The sequence below is a fragment of the Crocuta crocuta genome, unplaced genomic scaffold (assembly GCF_008692635.1).
Source record: "Crocuta crocuta isolate KB4526 unplaced genomic scaffold, BGI_CrCroc_1.0 scaffold779, whole genome shotgun sequence".
In the NCBI taxonomy this organism is placed as follows: Eukaryota; Metazoa; Chordata; class Mammalia; order Carnivora; family Hyaenidae; genus Crocuta; species Crocuta crocuta.
The window spans coordinates 294437-311972 of NW_027531185.1; the positions used below are offsets into that span (position 1 = coordinate 294437).

Sequence of the window (17536 nt, forward strand, 5' to 3'; positions counted from 1 at the left end):
TTCCTGTGCTCTCTCCCCACAGGACTCTTTATGCAACCCCTTCTGACTTGGGGGGCTGTCCTTGAGCCTGCCTTAACACTGACCACCCATCTTTCCAAAGCCAGGTGACTGTAGACCATTCAGCCATCTCTCTAATCCCTCTGCCCACATTTCACCTCTCATCTCCTCTCGTCTCCTCTCGTCTTTCCCTCCCCTAGCTCCACTCTCTCTCGCCACTCTCTCTCTATCCCATTACTACCCCTCATTGCCTACGGTGGTGGGGCACAGCTTAACTGGGGCCCCGACCTTGCCACGACTGTGCTCACCTCATCTCCCAGCCTGGCACTTCCCTGTGGCAGCCCCACGTGGGGCAAGGTGCGCNCTTCTCCCCTCTGTGCCCCCCAACATTCCCTGCAGGGCCAAGGCTGGGTGAGTAGCCTCCTTCCCTGGGGTCAGGGTTCTCAGCAGGAGTGGGTACTTCTAGNCTGCCTTTTACTCCCGGATGAGTTTTGCAGCTCCCTGGGGCCCTCTGGCCGTTCTGTTGGAGCTGCTTTTGGGGTGGGGGTAGGCTGGGGGTGATGTGTGGTCCCCCATTTCCCCCCGCCCCCACCTGGTCCTATACCTCCCATGGGAGGAGCCCCTCCCCCTCCCCCTGGGGGGCTGGAGCTGCTGTCGGTGTGTGGTGGAGGTCTGTCCTCCCTCCCTGCTGTCACTCTTCCCGAGTCAGGCCCTCATCTAGGGCAGGCAGTGCCTCCAGCCCCAGTCCTCCACCACCCTGGCTACTGGAGAAGGACACCATGGTATGGAGGAGCATGAGAACAAGGACATACAGCCGGATCCTGCTGGGGCTGAGACGGGAGCCCCCAGAGACCGGCAGCAGGGAGGGCTTGTGGCTGGTGTGGCCTGGGGGGGCCTGNCTGGTGGTGGGTTTTGGGGGCCTCGGTCTCCTTGAACTTCTTCTTCTCCGACTCACAGGAGACCCACTGCACGTCGCAGCACTTGGTTTCCGGCCGCTTTGGCGAAGTATCCAGCAACCCTGCCAATGGATAAGGAAGGTGTGTGGTGCGGTGCTAACGGCAGATGGCTTTCCTAGAGAGGAGATTTTCAAAGCTGGGACTGCTCTGGTAGCCCTGCCCGAGACTCCTTTCCCCCGCCCCTCTGTGCCTGCCATTTCCAGACACTTCTCTCCCAGGGACCCAAGACAGCTTCTCTGGAATGACTCCTTGGCCAGGGCATGTTGTAGATAGAGATGGCCCCTGTCCTCTTGGCCCATAGTCCACCTGGCCCTATCCCAACCTGGGGACCTTGCTGTCAAGTCTTCAAGGCACTCACTAACCTTCTTCTAATCTGACCTCCCTCTCGTCCTCCCTGCTCCCACGCCGCCAACCTGGGGCCTGCCCTGGGCCCCTGGCCTTCTCCCTCCTTCCCAGTTTTCTGCCTTTACCTGTACAGATAAAGCCAGGGAGACCTNTGCAGGGCACCCAGCGCTGGCATTCCTGCTGGGTCACGCTGAAGTATTCTGAGCACAGCCAGGCCTTGTAGACAGCCTGTGGGGAGAGGAAAGAGTGTCAGCCCAGGCACCGGCCCCTTCCTACCTCAAAGGAAAGGGATGGAGGAGGGGTGTACTTGCCCACNCTCCCAAGTCCCCTAATCTGCAGTCCTCCAAGACTTCGAATTTTTTCGTTGGTAAAATCACAAAACTACTCCCGTGTCAGAGCTGGAAAGGGCCTTACCAATCATCCCACCCAACCCTACTCTTGTAGCTGAGCCAAGGAGGTATCCTGACTTGTCTGAAGCCACCGACAGTGAGGTAAATTTTGGTTCCTGTTCAATTCAGCCAACATTCCTTTGGCTTATGGTGTCATGTTTCAAAATTCAAGAAAGAGATGGACAGAATAATCCTTGCCCTACCTCATTAGGGTGTTACGTGGATCAAATAAGACGACACATATGAAAATGTTTTGTAAACTCTGAAGTGCAATACAAATGTGAGGGGTTATTTTTCATAAAAACAGGAATCTGCCGGGGCGCCTGGGTGGCTTAGTCGGTTAAGCGTCCGACTTTCGCTTAGGTCATGATCTCGCGGTTCGTNCACATGTGCTTTCAAGCCCTACTTAATCCATGCTCTGTCCTGTTGGCTTCAGCCCTGGTGTGGAGAAGATGCCACCTTTCGTTTGGAAATCTTGCTTTGCAGTTTCGCTCCACAGTATACTTCCTGTTCCTCATCCAGCCCACTCCTCCCAGGCACTGGGTCCTAGCTAAGAAAGGTTGCCTGCTCTATACTCTGTGACTATCATTATCCCAGAGTTTTTCAACAGTGGCCCTACTGACATTTTGGACTAGATAATTCTAAAATTTTTTTATAATTCATTAATTGATTACTTAAATTGAAGGAGAGCTGACATACCATGTTACATTAGTTTCAGGTGCACAACACAGTGACTCAACAACTCTATGCTGTATTAGCACAACTGTAGTCCCCATCCATCACCACACGACACTATTACAATACCATTGACTTTACTCCCTGTGCTGTGCCTTTCATTCCTGTGACTTATTCATTCCGTAACTGGAAGCCTGTATCTCCCACTCCCGTTCACTGATTTTGCCTATCTCTTCATCCCCTCCCCTCTGGCAACCATCACTTTGTTCTCTGTATTTCTAGGTCTGATTCTGCTTTTTACTTGTTAATTCATTTGTTTTGTTTTGTTTTTATATTCTACATAAAAGTGAAAGTGAATAAGGTATTTGTCTGTCTCACTCTGTTTTCACTTAGCATAATACACTCTAGGTCCATCCATGTTCTCAAATGGCACAACCTGATTCTTTTAATATTTATTCATTTTTGAGAGAGAGAGAGAGACAGAGCGTGAGCAGGGAAGGGACAGAGAGAGAAGGAGACACAGGATATGAGGCAGGCTCCAGACTCTGAGCTGTTAGCACAGAGCCCTTGGCAGGACTTGAACCCATGAGATCATGACCTAAGCCAAAGTTGGATGCTTAACCAACTGAGCCACCCAGGTGCCCCTTAGGAGTTTTATTTCCATTCTTTTATATTCCATTACACACACACACACACACACACACACACACACACACACCCCTCTATCTTCTTTATCCATTTATCGATCGATAGACACTTGAGCTGCTTCCATATCTTGGTTATTGTAAACAGTGCTGCAATAAACAAACAAGTGCATACACTTTTTCAAATTAATGTTTTCATTTTCTTTGGGCAAACACACATNCCCAGCACTTGCATTTTAACAGGATGCCCAGGCAGCTCTCATGGATGGGGTTAACTTGCCCACATCCTCCTCATATCTTCAGGGGTACCTTCCCATGGTTGCTTCTCACAGCAATGGTTCTCAGGTTTCAATGGACCTCAGGATCTCCTGTGGCACTTGTTAAGTATGCAGATGACCTCCTCCAATTCAGCTTCAAGAGGGCTGAGGTAGGCTTAGGACTCTGCATTTTGAACAAGGGTCCTGGTCATTCTGCTGCTGGAAGCCTCTCAATCACACTATGAGCAACACGGTCAGAGGTTCTTACACTGGCTTTAAACATTTACAGGGAAAAACAAATAACTTCACCGTGGACATGGACTTTCACAATGTATCCCCGCAACAGCCTTTTACAAAGCAAGGGGTGGTAATGGGTGGTGGTGGTGGGTGGTAGTGGGTTATAGTGGCAAATCGACCCCCTAAGGAACAAAGTATTGTTTGATACTTTGATGGCATCTCACATTTAACATGCTCTAAGTCTTAAAATGAAGTTCTTGAATTCTTTTCACTCCTCACTCCCAGGTTTTAACCATTGCAATGAAGTGCCATGGCTGTCTACCCAGGTATTCAAGCCAGAAACGTAGGTGTCAGCCTTTATTCCTCTCTTTCCCTGCATCCCCACGTGCAGCCCATCAGCAAGACATGCCCATTCTTACCCCACGTCCACAACTTTGTGCAGGCCACTATCATCTGTCACCCGTACAACAGTCTCCTATCTGGCCTCCCCACCTCTATCCTTCATTTTTCCAATCCACCGTTCACACAGGAGTAAGAGTGATCTCAGAACGCCACCAGATCATATTACTCCCTTGCTTCAAACCCTTCAGTGCATTTAGAATAAAATCCAAACTTTTGACCACAGACTTCAAGCCCTTGCATAACTTGGCTCCTATCTTGGTTCTCCAACCTCATTTCCTATCTCTCCCTTCAAGCTCATCATGCTCCACACGCATAGGTTTTCTTTCTTTTCCTCGAACATGCCCTACTTCTTTCCACCTCAGGGCCTTGGCTCATACTGTTCTCTTGGCCTGGAATGCTCTTCCTCCCACTTTTGGTGTGGCTAGGTCCTTCTCATCTTTCAGGCCTCAGTTCAATGTCACCTCCTCAGAGACGGTCTCCCTAAGCCCTCTAGCTGGAGGATGCCTTCTCATTATTTCCTCTTTTTCTTAACTATTTCTTCACCACAAGTACAATTTTGTCTGCATCCTTGTTTTGTTTTTCCTGGTCAACCTCACTAAAATGTGTGATGCATGAGAGCAGATATGGGTTTGTCTTATTGACCATTGTGTGCTTATTGACCACCGTGTCCTCAGCACAATATACATAAAAAGGTCTGTTTATCGAATGAACAGAACAAGTAAATGAGGACATGTCCCTACTCTCAGAGAAATTCCGGTTTCATAGATGGATGCATCTACCTTGAATCTTTGGTGTATGATCCATATTGTAGGAGAGGTAAACCACTGGCCCTTGGAGGGAATCAAATAGAAAAGCTGGGAAAGAAATCAGTGAGAAGATAATAGTTGACCTAGAAATCAAAGTAGGATTTTAGATAGGATGGGTAGAGGTGAGACAAAAGGGCATTTCAGGCTGAGGCAACAGCTTAAAGTGGAAGTATGGAGGTAAGTAAATGCATGGTATGCTAAAAGAACAGAGTTTTGTATGAAGGGAGTGGGAAGGGGGCCAGCCTCCTGTGGATGGACAGTTATTTCCGAGTTTTCATTGTTATAAACAATGCTTTGGTGAATGCCTTTGCACACATATCTCTTGCACACCTGTGTTAATTTTTATTTATATAAACTCCTACAAGTGAAATTATTGGGATGAAGCCTACGTGCTAAGGAATGAGAAAGGAATGAAAGAAGGGTGTAAAAGATCAAGTGCAGGTAAGAGGCAGGGTAAGAGAGAGGTAGAGGGGTAAGACGGGGGCTAAGGGATAGGGGCAGTGGGGTAAGGGGGGAAAAGGCAGGAATGTGTAAGAAAGGGAAGGTGAGAAAGAGTGANGCAGAGGAATAAGAGATGGAGTGTAAGAGAAGTAAAGGGATGCAGTGAGGGTGAGAGAAGATGAAACAAAAGAGCAGGGGGTTAAGAGGTGGGGACATAAGATGGGGTGAGAGGGGGCTGTGAAGAGGAGGGGTAAGAAAGAGGAAGTAACAAAGATGAGGGAAAGAGAGGGAAGGGGGATAAAGCTAGGTAAGGAAGATGGGAATATAAGAAAGCAGGGGTGAGAAGATGGATAAAGAGTACAAGGAGGGTAGAAGAAACAAAGAAAAGCACGGCAAGAAAGAAAAGGAAATACCCACAGCTAAGGGGCCCAGAGCCTCAGAGAACACCCGCCCCCATCTTTTGGGACCAAGTGCCAAGGTGAGGCTCTGTCCATAGCCACTGCCCCAATCTCAGCAGCCTGGACCCAGAATCCTCCTTAATCCTCACCCCAAAGTGTGTGAAATCGCCCTTCTTCCACCAATTGGGTATGGAGGTCTCTGTAGGATTCTCCTTGGGCTCTTTCAGTTCAATATTTCTGCTCCTAGGCAAGGAGGCCCAATTGGAGTTGAAGCCTTCACAGGCAGCTGTGATTAGCCTAATAACAGGGTATAGTGGCTGGGCACTCACCTGTATGCTCTGGGAGGGAGGGAGAGGGGGAGGCAGGGGTCGAGAAAGGGGTGGCCTGACAGGGGGAGTATGGTCTTTCTAAAGAAGACCCTCCCTCAAGCCCCATACCCCAAGCCTGGGTCACCATGGCAACAAGTGGACGAGCAGATTGCCAGAGGACACCAGGCCTGTGGGTGGTTAGGCAGGAACAGGCAAGGAACTAATGAGGGGGATGGAGGAAGAGCAAACAGGGGCTGAGAGGTAATCCAATTTCTTGGCCTCACAGAGGGCCAGCTGAGGCCACTGCTGACTCACCTGCTTCAGAGGTGGTCTGGGCTCCTTCTCCAGTGAAAAGTCTGGCTCTCAGGGATACCACCTGAGCAGCAAGCCTGCCTCAGTTTCTGCAGCCCATTTCCCTTGCTGGGCCTAAGTAGCTTGCCCTGACTCATCAGTGTGAGGACTGAACCAGAGGCCACTGGGTTGTTTGGGCAGTCACAGGGGGCGGCCTCAATACTCATCCATAAGAATGGGCAAGAGCCAAGACAGCCAGGGTTAGGGAAGCTGTGGGGCTTGCTGGAGGTGAGGCATGTAGGAAAAAGGAAGAAATGTCTCAGAACCAGACAACAGTCAGTTGGGAGACCCTCGGAGGTCTTTTGCTTCAGTCTCTCAACTCTGGCTGCATATTAGAATCACTCAGAGAGCCTTTTAAAAATGTGCTCCATCATAGCAGCACTCTCCACAATAGCTAAAACATGGAAAGAGCCTAAGTGTCCATCAACGGACGAATGGATCAAGAAGATGTGGTTTATCTATACCATGGAANGAATTATTTTAAACTTAAAATAAAATAAAATAAAAATAAAAATGTGCTCCAGACCAACTAAGTCAGATTCCTTGTGTGTGGGACCCACACATAGGTAGTTTTTCAAAACACCCTAGGTAATTTTAATATGCAGCGAGCTATCAGTTTAGTTCCTCCCCTTACATTTCACAGATGAGGAAACTGAGGCCCAGAAAAGGGGGAATGACTTGTTGATAGTCACATAAAATACTGGTAGAGGGAGAAACTTCAAACTTGGTTTCTTGAATCTAACTCCAGGGTTCTTACTGGACAATCCTACCAATGACTGCAAATTCCACACGCAGGGGCAGGACACACAGGGGCATGGGCAGCAGAGGAGAGCTGAGAACCAGGCTGGCTCCAGGCTTTCAGGCTCTTCAAACTCCAGCCCTGGCAGAAAAGCCTTCTTCGTCATGCCCTGTCCTCTGAGCTTAACCATCCTGGACCCTTGAGGTATCGGCAGAAGAGGTGGGGTTGGAAGACCTGACCTGGAAGTGCTCTCCTTTTCCTACAGAATCCCCTTTTCCACCTCAGTCAGGCCACCACTGGGCTCAATCAAGTTCTGGCTGCTGTAGCCAAGTTGCTATGGGAACTGGGAGGGGAAGAAAGCAGGGAGTAACTAGAGGGAACACCAATTAATCCAAAAAGGAAGCTGGGAAGGCTATCCCTCCCCTCCTCCCAACTGGGCTGCTAAGCCACTCTTGAAATGGGGGCAGGAAAGATGAGGGGGATCCCAGCCTCTTCTGGGCTTTGCAGTGGCCAGTTAAGGGAGGACCAGGAGAACCTGGAAAGCTTTACCTTGCTGCTTCCTGGCTCACAGCCCTGGCCCAGGCATTGTCACCCCTATGCTCCTTTGGAAGGAAGTATCTGGCTTCTCCTGGCCCCCAGGGTGCTGTGTGAATGCACACAAGTGAGCACTACACACACCACCCAAAGTCAAGACTTAGGCCAGGGGGTTTAAAAAGAGACGCCATCCCGGACTCCTTGGTTTAAGCGCTGGAAAATCATCCAGAGAGGAGAGCTTCTGTTCTTGCCAACCAGAAAGTCAGCAGTTTCTTTCTTGGATTCCAACTTGCTAATGTCCCTAGGGCCTGTTTCCCCATCTAAATCCTCCCTACAGACCTTCTCTTTATGGCTGCTTGTTTTCTTAATGTACTCCTGGGACCCTTGGCCAGGAGCTGGTGCTGCAGAGCCCATGGAGAGAGAGCAGCAGTCTGGGCTTGACTTGGGGATGAAATCCACTGTTCACCACACACAAGTAACAACGCTGTCCCCAGATTTTACCTAGGGGGAAACTGAGGCCCAGTAAAAGGGATTGGCTTAGCCAAGTCAGAGGCATGCGGGAAATCAACTACAAAGCCAAGATTAAAACAAGTACTCTGACGGGGCACCTGGGAGGCTCAGTCGGTTAAGCAGCCGACTTCAGCTCAGGTCATGATCTCACGGTTTGTGGGTTCGAGCCCCGCGTCGGGGCTCTGTGCTGACAGCTCGAAGCCTGGGGCCTGTTTCAGACTCTGTGTCTCCTTCTCTCTCTGCCCCTCCCCTGCTCATGCTCTCTCTCTCTCTGTCTTTCAAAAATAAAGAAATAAAAAAAAAAACAAAACATAGGCACTCTGACAACTAACTCCTTGCCACTTTGCACCGCATCCATCAGCACACTTAGAATTGTGTGAGGTACCTCCTTGGGCAGAATCTGAAAAGAGCCATGTGCTCCTATTCCTGATTGTGGGCTTTCAGAGAATTGGATCAGGAAAGGATAAGGTCAAAGTCAGTCACCAGTTCGGGGGAAGGAGATCATGGACGTAACTCCGGAGATAGCCATAGTTCACTGGGATTGGCAGAGTCAGACTGGGATTAGAGGCATGACAGAGCAAATCCAGGTGGATAATATGGCTTTACTTAAGTGGCTATAAAAATAAGCAACAGCTTTCCTGCCACAGAGAATGAGTAGTCATGGGTCAAAGTGGCCTGACCTAGCCTGGAGGAAAAGGAGGGGAGATGGATGGAGAGGTGTGTAAGAACATAAAGGCATTGCAGTTCCAGAGGGACCTCACACCTCCAAGCTTCCTAGGCCGTCTGCTCAAAGGCCAATGGCTGGGTTGACCTGTCTTCGCCAGGGGCAGCCTGGTTAGTGAAAAGTGGTGTTCCTAACGCAAGGGAAACTCGCAAGGAGCCTAGGTGATCCATATCAATCACATGAGTACAAGAGGCAGGTTCATGACCACTCCAGAATGGAAGTGACTGTGAGAGTCATCACTACACCTCCCTGTCTGCTATTGAAATTTCCACTCCAACATCACTGCCAAGCACTATTGTCACAGGGCTCTTAGTCTCTCCCAGAGCAGCCCATATCTTCAGACAACTCTAGCAGTTAAAGAAGTTCTTCCTTCTTTTGAGCTAATACCCTCTCTGTGGCTTTACTCATGGCTCCTACTAACTCCATAGTTGGCTTCCTTTCCCCCTTGATAGTCCCGAAGTTATTTGTAAACTTCCCTGAATCAGGTCTTCCCATTCATTTATTCACACAATGATCACTTTCTGAACATCTTCTGACTATCTGGTGCTGTGATGGGGGTGGGGCTACAGATGATGAAGATAAGATTGCTATCTTCAGGAAGGAGAGACAACCATGTGAATCAATCATTATAAGTCACTGCAATAAGTAGTATGTACTTGGTACAGTGGTAGCATAGAGGGAGGAATGATCAACTGTGTTTCGAAGGCTGAGGACATGTTAACATCTTCATGTGGGAGAGGCTTGAATTGGGGCTTGGAAAAAATTAGTAGAAGTTCACTAGGTGGAATAGGGCAGGAATAGGTGTACTTCAAGCAAAGGAATCAGCAGGTATAAAGGCCTGGAGGTGTGAAATAGTGCTGGGTTCAGACACTGTAGGTAGTTTAGCATAATTAGAGGCTGCAAAGGGAAATGTAATGGGAGGTGAGGTTGCAGAGGAAGGCCATGCCCATATTATGATATGTTCTGGATGCTGAAGAGGACGTGGGCTTCATCTTAGAGGCAACTGAAAGCTTTTAATGAGTTTTAAAGAATTGCTTTTAAAAAGATCACTTATCACTTCTGTGGCTAACTTTACACACTGTGTCTGAATGCGTGGATGATGGAGTGTAGGCATCAAGACTGGAGGTAGGGAGACCAGTTAAGAAAATATTGCAATAGTCTCAGTGAGAGACGATGGGGACCTCAACTAAGGCAGTAGGAGCACAATTAAGAAATGGAGAGAAGGGGTGGATGTGAGAAGAGATGTCAAGGAGGTAGAACCGACAGGATAACTTACGGGGGAGAGGGAAGGGTCCAGGATGATTACCAGGTTTCTGGCTTGAGTGGCAGGATGAATAGTAGCTTCCTTTATTAAAGAAGGGAAATCAGGAGGAGGGGTAGATTTGGGGGTGCAAAAGATGAACTAAGGTTTTGGCCACAATGGGGCTCCTGGGTGGCTCAGTTGGTTAAGCAACCGACTTTGGCTCGAGTTCTGATCTCATGGTTCGTGAGTTCAAGCCCCACATCAGACTCTCTGCTGTCAGGACAGAGTCTACTTCATATTCTCTCTCTCCCTCTCTCTGCCCTCCCCTGCTTGCTCAGTGTCTCAATCTCTCTCTCTCTCTCTCTCTCAAAAATAAACATTTAAAAAATAAATATTAAAAAAAAGGTTTTGGCCATATTGACTTTGACGTACTAGTGTGTCAGCTAGGTAGAAATGTCAAGGAGGCAGTTGGACATAATGGTCTGAGCTCAGAAGGAAAGCCTGGGCTAGAGACAAATCACCAAGGCATAAGGGTTAATCATTAGAAACATGGTAGGACTATACTTTTCCCCACCCTTTGACCATATGACTTACTTTGACCAATGAAATGTGAGTTGAAGTGACACGGATCATTTTTGGGGAGAAGCTCTAAGAACTGATATATGATTTGCCATTCTCTACCCTCTGCTGTTGACTGTGGAAGCAGTACTGAGAAGCTCCTGACCTCCACTAGCCTGGGTCTCTTGGTGACTATCATGAGCAGATGATCCCTGCTGACCTGTCTTGGACATGTATGGTGAGCAAGAAATAACTGTTTGTTGTGCTAAGCCTCAGATGTTTAGGAGTTGTGTATTATCACGGCACAGCATAGCTCACACGGACTGATAAAGCAATAGTGGAAGCCAAGGAAGTGGATGCTATTGCCTAGGGAGAGTGAGCACAGAGAGAAAAGAACCAACAGTGAATCCCTCTGAATCATTAACATTTAAGGGGAAGGTGGAGGAAGGGAATCTGATGAAGATGGTGGAGTGGCTTAAAAGATTAGAGGAGAAACAGAAGAGAGTAGCATTCTGCAAATTAGGAAAGGAGAGAGTTTCCAAGATGAAGGAGTGGTCAGCAGATAAGGTTTTAGACAGAAACATGCTGGCAGTCTCATCATGGTGAGAGCAGTTTCACTGGATCACTGGGGGCAGAAACTAGACTGAAGCCAATTTAAAAAGCAATGTGAAGGAAGAAAAATGGAGATAGCTATGTGTAGACTATTCTTCTAAGAAGCCAAACACTCCCAGTTTTTTCAATGGTTTCATAGAACGTGGTTTCCAGTTCTCTCCCCTATCCTGGTTCTTCATAGTCAGAGGAGTTGCTATTTTTCTGTGTCTGAAAGAAACTGAACTGAACCCAATACCCAATTAGAGTTTATCAACACAATCAAGTCGAAGTATCAGCCCTCCTGACCTGGAAGCTCTGTTTCTGTTAATGCAGCCTAAGGCTACATTTGCTCTCTAGGGGACTATGTTGTATTTAGTGGAGAGAGATGGAAAGAGATAGGCCTGCCTGGAGTGTGGGATCAAAGACACAGCCTAGACCAAAGTCCCGGCAAGAAGCCCAAGCCTTCTGGTACGATATCTGTTATAAAGTGACTCCTCAAAACTGTAGGCTCCCTGAGGACAGGGATTGTATCTTAATTATCTGCACATTGCCCTTAGTGTTTCACATGGATTTAGGTATATAGAAAAGGTGCTTGCTAAGTATTTGAAATCTGAGCACTTGAAAACCAAGCCTCCAGCAACTAGCCCAGATTGGGACAAGGTGGAGAACTGTAAGAAAAAGGTAGAAGTAATGGGTTATGTAATGTTAATGTGTGTTTACTTGAGTTTTATAGCTCTGATGGGGAAATGGGAGATGCATTAGCAAAAAGTCCTAGAAAACTAAGCAAATAGAAAAAAGAGGCAAATATCAACTGCAGGAAAACAAGTTGGCCATGGAAGGAAATGTAATCCAGTATTATACATGACCCAGCTGTGAACAATATTTATAGTCCTAATAATGTAAAAATGTAATACTGTTCAAGTCAGAAGTTGTGATATGCCAATATTGGATATATGAAGGGAGGGGAAGTATATGCGTACATACAGTCCTGCTGGTAGTAAGAGAGCAAATCTGCCCCTAATAAAATAAAGCCAATAGGTATTTAAAACAGAAAAAAAATCAAGAAAGAGCAGTATTGGCATGCCATTTTGAACTGTGGGGGTAAATATCAGGAAAAAAGCTAAGAGATTTGAAAATATTTAACTCTGAAGAGTGAGGCTCAGGGGTTGAGCAGAAGGCTTCTGTTTTAATTTTAAGCACTGAGATTTATATTTATCATTTAAAAGACAAAAAATATATATCTTTTATACACGTATACATACACTGATATTTAAAACATAAAAGTCAAGGGGCGCCTGGGTGGCTCAGTCAGTTACGCATCCGACTTCGGCTCAGGTCATGATCTCACGGTTCGTGGGTTTGAGCCCCGCGTCGGGTTCTGTGCTGACAGCTCAGAGCCTGGAGCCTGCTTGAGATCTTGCGTCTCCCTCTCTCTCTGCCCCTCCCTTGCTCATGCTCTCTCTCTCTCTCTCTCTCTCTGTCTCAAAAATAAATAAACTATAAAAACATTTTAAAAAATAAATAAAACATAAAAGTCAAGAAATAGCAGAATTGGCATATCACTAGAAATGTGGTGATAAATATCAGAAGAAAAAGAGAATTTCATGTGTTTAACACTGACGAATGAGTATACATATGTAGCTTATATGTATACTTAAATTATGGACATACATTACCTTGATAAAATGAAAATAAAACAAAAAGATAAACTAATGTGCATCCATGAACTTCAAAAACAGTAAAACAAAATCTCCAAGACTTAATCTCACTAGACTCAGTCCCAAAGCCCCAGGCCCTGTACTACAGTCCTGGATCATCTACTCCATTACCACTGCCTGGGCCATGAGGTTGGGCCAGGTAAACTTAACAGGCCAACGGAACCAATGAGTGGTCCTAGAGCCAAAGAGAGGAACTAATATGAGAGGAAAGGAGCTTTGGGGGCTTCTGTGCCCAATGCCTATGCAGGCCACCGCAGGAATGTTACCAGTGTGACAGTGAAGCTGCCGCTTCCTTTGAGCTGCACACAGACATGTGCAGCACAAGATCCCACTGCCCTCTCCAGGCACAGGTGTTTGCCACACACTGCGAGTCCTGGACCCAGGCCCAGAAAATAATTTCTAGCCTTCTGTGGGGATCATTGTGAAACCAGCTCCCTGACCTGCCTTCCTTCCTCAAATGCAGTACCTTGATAGACAGATGAGAGGCTGGGGAGAACAGAGACCTGATAAAAGGATCTGTCAGTTATGTTTGGTCTCTAGGGATGAGGTGAATCAGGGCTCTGGAGTCCTTCCATCTCTACCTCTTTCTCCCTCCACCTAAGCATGTCTTTGTGCCCTCACTCACTAGAATCTCTCCAGTTGCCTTCTGGCTCCTAACCTCCCACTCTGATGCCAGACAGAGTGGCATCACCTCCTGCTTACCTTACCAAATTACCTTTCCCTTCTCCTAAGCAGTCCATCCTGGTGTTGTCAATCTCAATTGGGCATTAAACAGTCATTCGGATTAAATACATCTAATTAAGGTGAGAATAATACTAGCGGCCATTTATTAAGTGCTTACTATATGTCAGGCTCTGTTCTAAGCAACTGACATTTATTAACTCCTTGAATCCTCACAACCACCCCCTGAGTTGGACACATATTTACAGGTGAAACAGGAAGGGCCAGAAAGTGCAAATAACTTGCCAAAGGCCACACAGCCAATAATAATAATGGTGGTGTTATGCTGAGTGAAATAAGTCAGGCAGAGAAGGACAAATACCATATGTTTGCACGTATAGGAGGATTAGGAGGAACTTGACAGAGGACCAAGGGGGAGAAGAAGGGGNGTCTTAAGAGATTAGCATGTTGTAAGTCATTCAAGCATCACAATGACCCTATTCCCTAATTTCAAATGTGAAGAAAGTGAGGTTCCAAGAGAGTAAAAGAAAACGTTCAAGATCTCAGCAACTGTTTTATGGAGAAGACAGATTTAAAAGCCAGATTTGGGGCACCTGGGTGGCTTAGTCGGTTAAGCGTCTGACTTTCGCTTAGGTCATGATCTCGCGGTTCGTGGGTTCGAGCCCCGCGTCGGGCTCTGTGCTGACTGCCAGCTCAGAGCCTGGAACCTATTTCAGAGTCTGTATCTCCCTCTCTCTCTGACCCTCCCCTGCTCACGCTGTCTCTCTCTCTCTCTCTCTCCTAGAAATAAATAAAAATATTTAAAAAATAAAAATAAAAGCCAGATTTACCTGGACTTTAGTGCCCAAGCTCTTATATCCCATATAGACCCGTGGCTGGTCTCTCTTCATTTCACTATTACCATTAAAGTAATTACCTGGTTACTAACTCTTTTTGATAGAATTTCAGGTCAAGTTGGGGAAGGATCTCTAGGACTGCATGAGAGAGTGATTTTCTAAGGTCAGTGTATTTAGGGGCACCTGGGTGTCTCCAAAGCCTCTGACTTCAGCTCGGGTCATGATCTCACGGTTCATGAGTTCAAGTGCCACGTCAGGCTCTGTGCTGACCACTCAGAGCTTGGAGCCTGCTTTGGATTCTGTTTCTCCCTCTCTCTCTGCCCCTTCCCTGCTCACACTCTGTCTCTCTCTCTCTCTCAAAAAATAAATATTAAAACATTTTAAAAACTGGAAAAAAGTAAAGTCAGTGTATTCAGCCCATTTCTTGTATAAGTAAGGGTTTCTTTGTAAGGGGGTGTGGAGGGAAGAACATTTGGGTACTACTAGGGGCTACAAATGACCATTTCCACTCTCCCATCAAAGCACTCCCTTCTCACTTTCTTCTAAACACACACACACACACACACACACACACACCCTGGGAGATGGAGATGTTGACAAGAAGCAACGAATGCTTTGTTTCATCCAAACCCACCAGCTTCCTACCCACAGCCCAAGGCTTACTATTCCTGCCTCAATCTTTAGCAACAGGTGAAGGGAAGGCAGCCATCTCCTTTGGATACTACCTGTAGAAAGGTTTTCTTGCCTTTGGACACTAGCTGTCCTGTCCTGCGTCCTATCATTTAGGGGCTTCTGGAACAGTTTTGCCTTGGAAGTCTCCAATGCAAGAGTACATTCCTTCCGAAAGGTCTCAGGGCACTCTACCTAATCTCTCCTACTACCTAGCTTGCCCCACAAATGTTCTTCATTGCAAAGCCTTTGCTTAAGTCAGATGGAGAGTTAGCTAAAGCTGGGTTCAGACTCTGGCTCTGCCAGTAACTAGCTTTGTGAACTTGGACAAGTCACCTGTAAGGAGGCAGGGACTCAGCCACTAATTTGCTATATAGCTATGAGCAAAGTACTTTCCCTCTCTGGGCCTCAATTTGGATCCAAGATCATGGTCCCTAGGGAGGCAGTATGTATGAGGAGAAGACAGGGTTAAACATCTTTAAACTAAGCTCTGCGGTCAAATCCCTGGTTTGCTCTTTGCAGTTACGAAACCTCAAGCAAGTGACTTAAATTCCCTGATCTACATTTTGTTCACCTGCAAAATGGAGATATTTATTAAGCACCTATCCTTGCCTTTCTATAAATTATGTTGGCAAGGCAACTAGCACAAAGCTTCATCCATAGTTTCATTGTACTGGCACAGATTGGGCAGTACCATTGCCTTCTGGCAATCAAATCCCTGGATTTGACCTGGATTCAAATCCCAGCTCCACCTCTTACTAGCTGAATGACCTTGAGCTAGTTACTTAACCTCTCTGAACCTGTCTTCTCCTATGTAAAACAGGGATACATATTTTTGCACTTCCCAAGGCAGATGTAAGAATTAAGGGCCTAGGATAGTTCTTTTCTTTCCCATTCCTTCCTTTCAGCTCTAGGATTGAAATACCAAATGAAAAAAACAACAGACACAAATGTGATCAGAAAAAGGTTAAAATCATTCATACACATAAAAGAATACATAGAAATCAATTTTAAAAAACGCAAGATATAAACAGACAATTCACAAAACGGGCAATGCAAATGGCCTACAAAGAAGAAAAACAAATTTTTGACCTAAGGAATGCAGATTAAAAGCCAACACTCTACCATTTTTCAACTCCAAATTAGTAAAGCTTTAAAAATATGATACTCAGTACTGGAAAAGGGTGGTAAATTAGTTCCACACTTGTGGTGAGGGTATAAACTAGCATAGCCCTTCTGGAAAGAAATTTGGTTAGAAAGAAATTTTGTATGTCAAGAGCCTTGAAAAGGGTAAGACTCTTTGATTCTGTTAGACTAGTCCCAAATGTTCATCCTGCAGAATTAATGTTTATGCTCCCATTTGTATGCAAAACAAAGGAAATAAAAAGTCATTTGGTGTGCAAATGTTTATGTAAGCTCAGAGAGAGGGGCGGAAGGATACATATGGAATCATTAACATCAGTGACCTCAGGGCAGTGGGACTGGAAGGATTATTAATGTTTTCTTTATAAACCTCTGTATTGTTAGATTTGGTCCATGATCATGCATTATTTTGTGATTTAAGAAACTCAGCAAAACAGAGAAATAAGAAAAGAACTGTTTGAAATAGCATTTATTAAAAAAAGGAATCACAGATCTGACAAATATTTAAGAACAAAGATGGTCATCACAGCATTAATTATAATAATAGTAGAAGTTGGAATTAAAGTAAATATCTCACAATAGGGGACTAGTTAAATGAGTTGCACTATATTCATGTGGTAGAATATTGTACACTCATCAAGAATGATGTTTTTGAATATTTAATTACATGGAAAGATACTCAGGGTGTAACTTCAAAAGAGCAGGGTGAAAAACTGTGTGATTTCTACTGTGTAAAACTAGATACTCCTATCTATTAAGATGGCTAGTCTCAAAAAATGGAAAATAATAGGTGCTGGGTGGGAATGGTGTGGAGAAATTAGAACCTTTGGGCATGGCTGAGAAGAATGTAAAATGGTGCAGCCGCTGTGGAAAACAGCATGATGGTTTCTCTAAAAGGTCAATGTAGAATTGCCATGCGATCCAGCAGGTCCGCATCTAGGTATGTACCCCAAAGAATTGCAAGCAAGGATTCGAACAGATACGTGTACACCAATGTTCGTAATCATATTATTCAGAGTAGCCAAAAGGTGAAAGGAAATGAAAACATACGTCCACACAAACATCTGTCCGTGAATGTCCATGGCAGCTTTATTCATAATTGCCCAAGGGTCGAAACAACCCGAGTGCCCACAGAGATGAATGTATAAACAAGATATGGTATATCCAGACAATAAAATATTATTTGGCCATAAAAAGGAATGAAGTACTACACATGATACAACATGATTGAACCTTGAAAACATTACGTTAAATGCAATAAGCCAGACACAAAAGGACAAATAGTGTATGATTCCACATCGATGAGGTACCGAGAATAGTCAAATTCACAGAGCCAGAATGTAGGATAGAAGTTACTGGGGGCTGGAGGAGGGAAGAATGAAGA

The 17536-nt window shown here is 45.8% G+C and overlaps 1 protein-coding gene across 1 annotated transcript in view; it reads right to left on the reverse strand.

Moving 5' to 3' along the window:
• Positions 1-686: 686 nt before the first annotated feature.
• Positions 687-17536, reverse strand: part of NALF2 (NALCN channel auxiliary factor 2) — a 30782-nt gene continuing 13932 nt past the window's right edge. The window contains 3 exon segments of the mRNA XM_077771152.1: positions 687-896; positions 898-1015; positions 1424-1526. Coding sequence (XP_077627278.1) covers positions 689-896; positions 898-1015; positions 1424-1526 — 429 coding nt within the window. The 3' untranslated portion in view covers positions 687-688.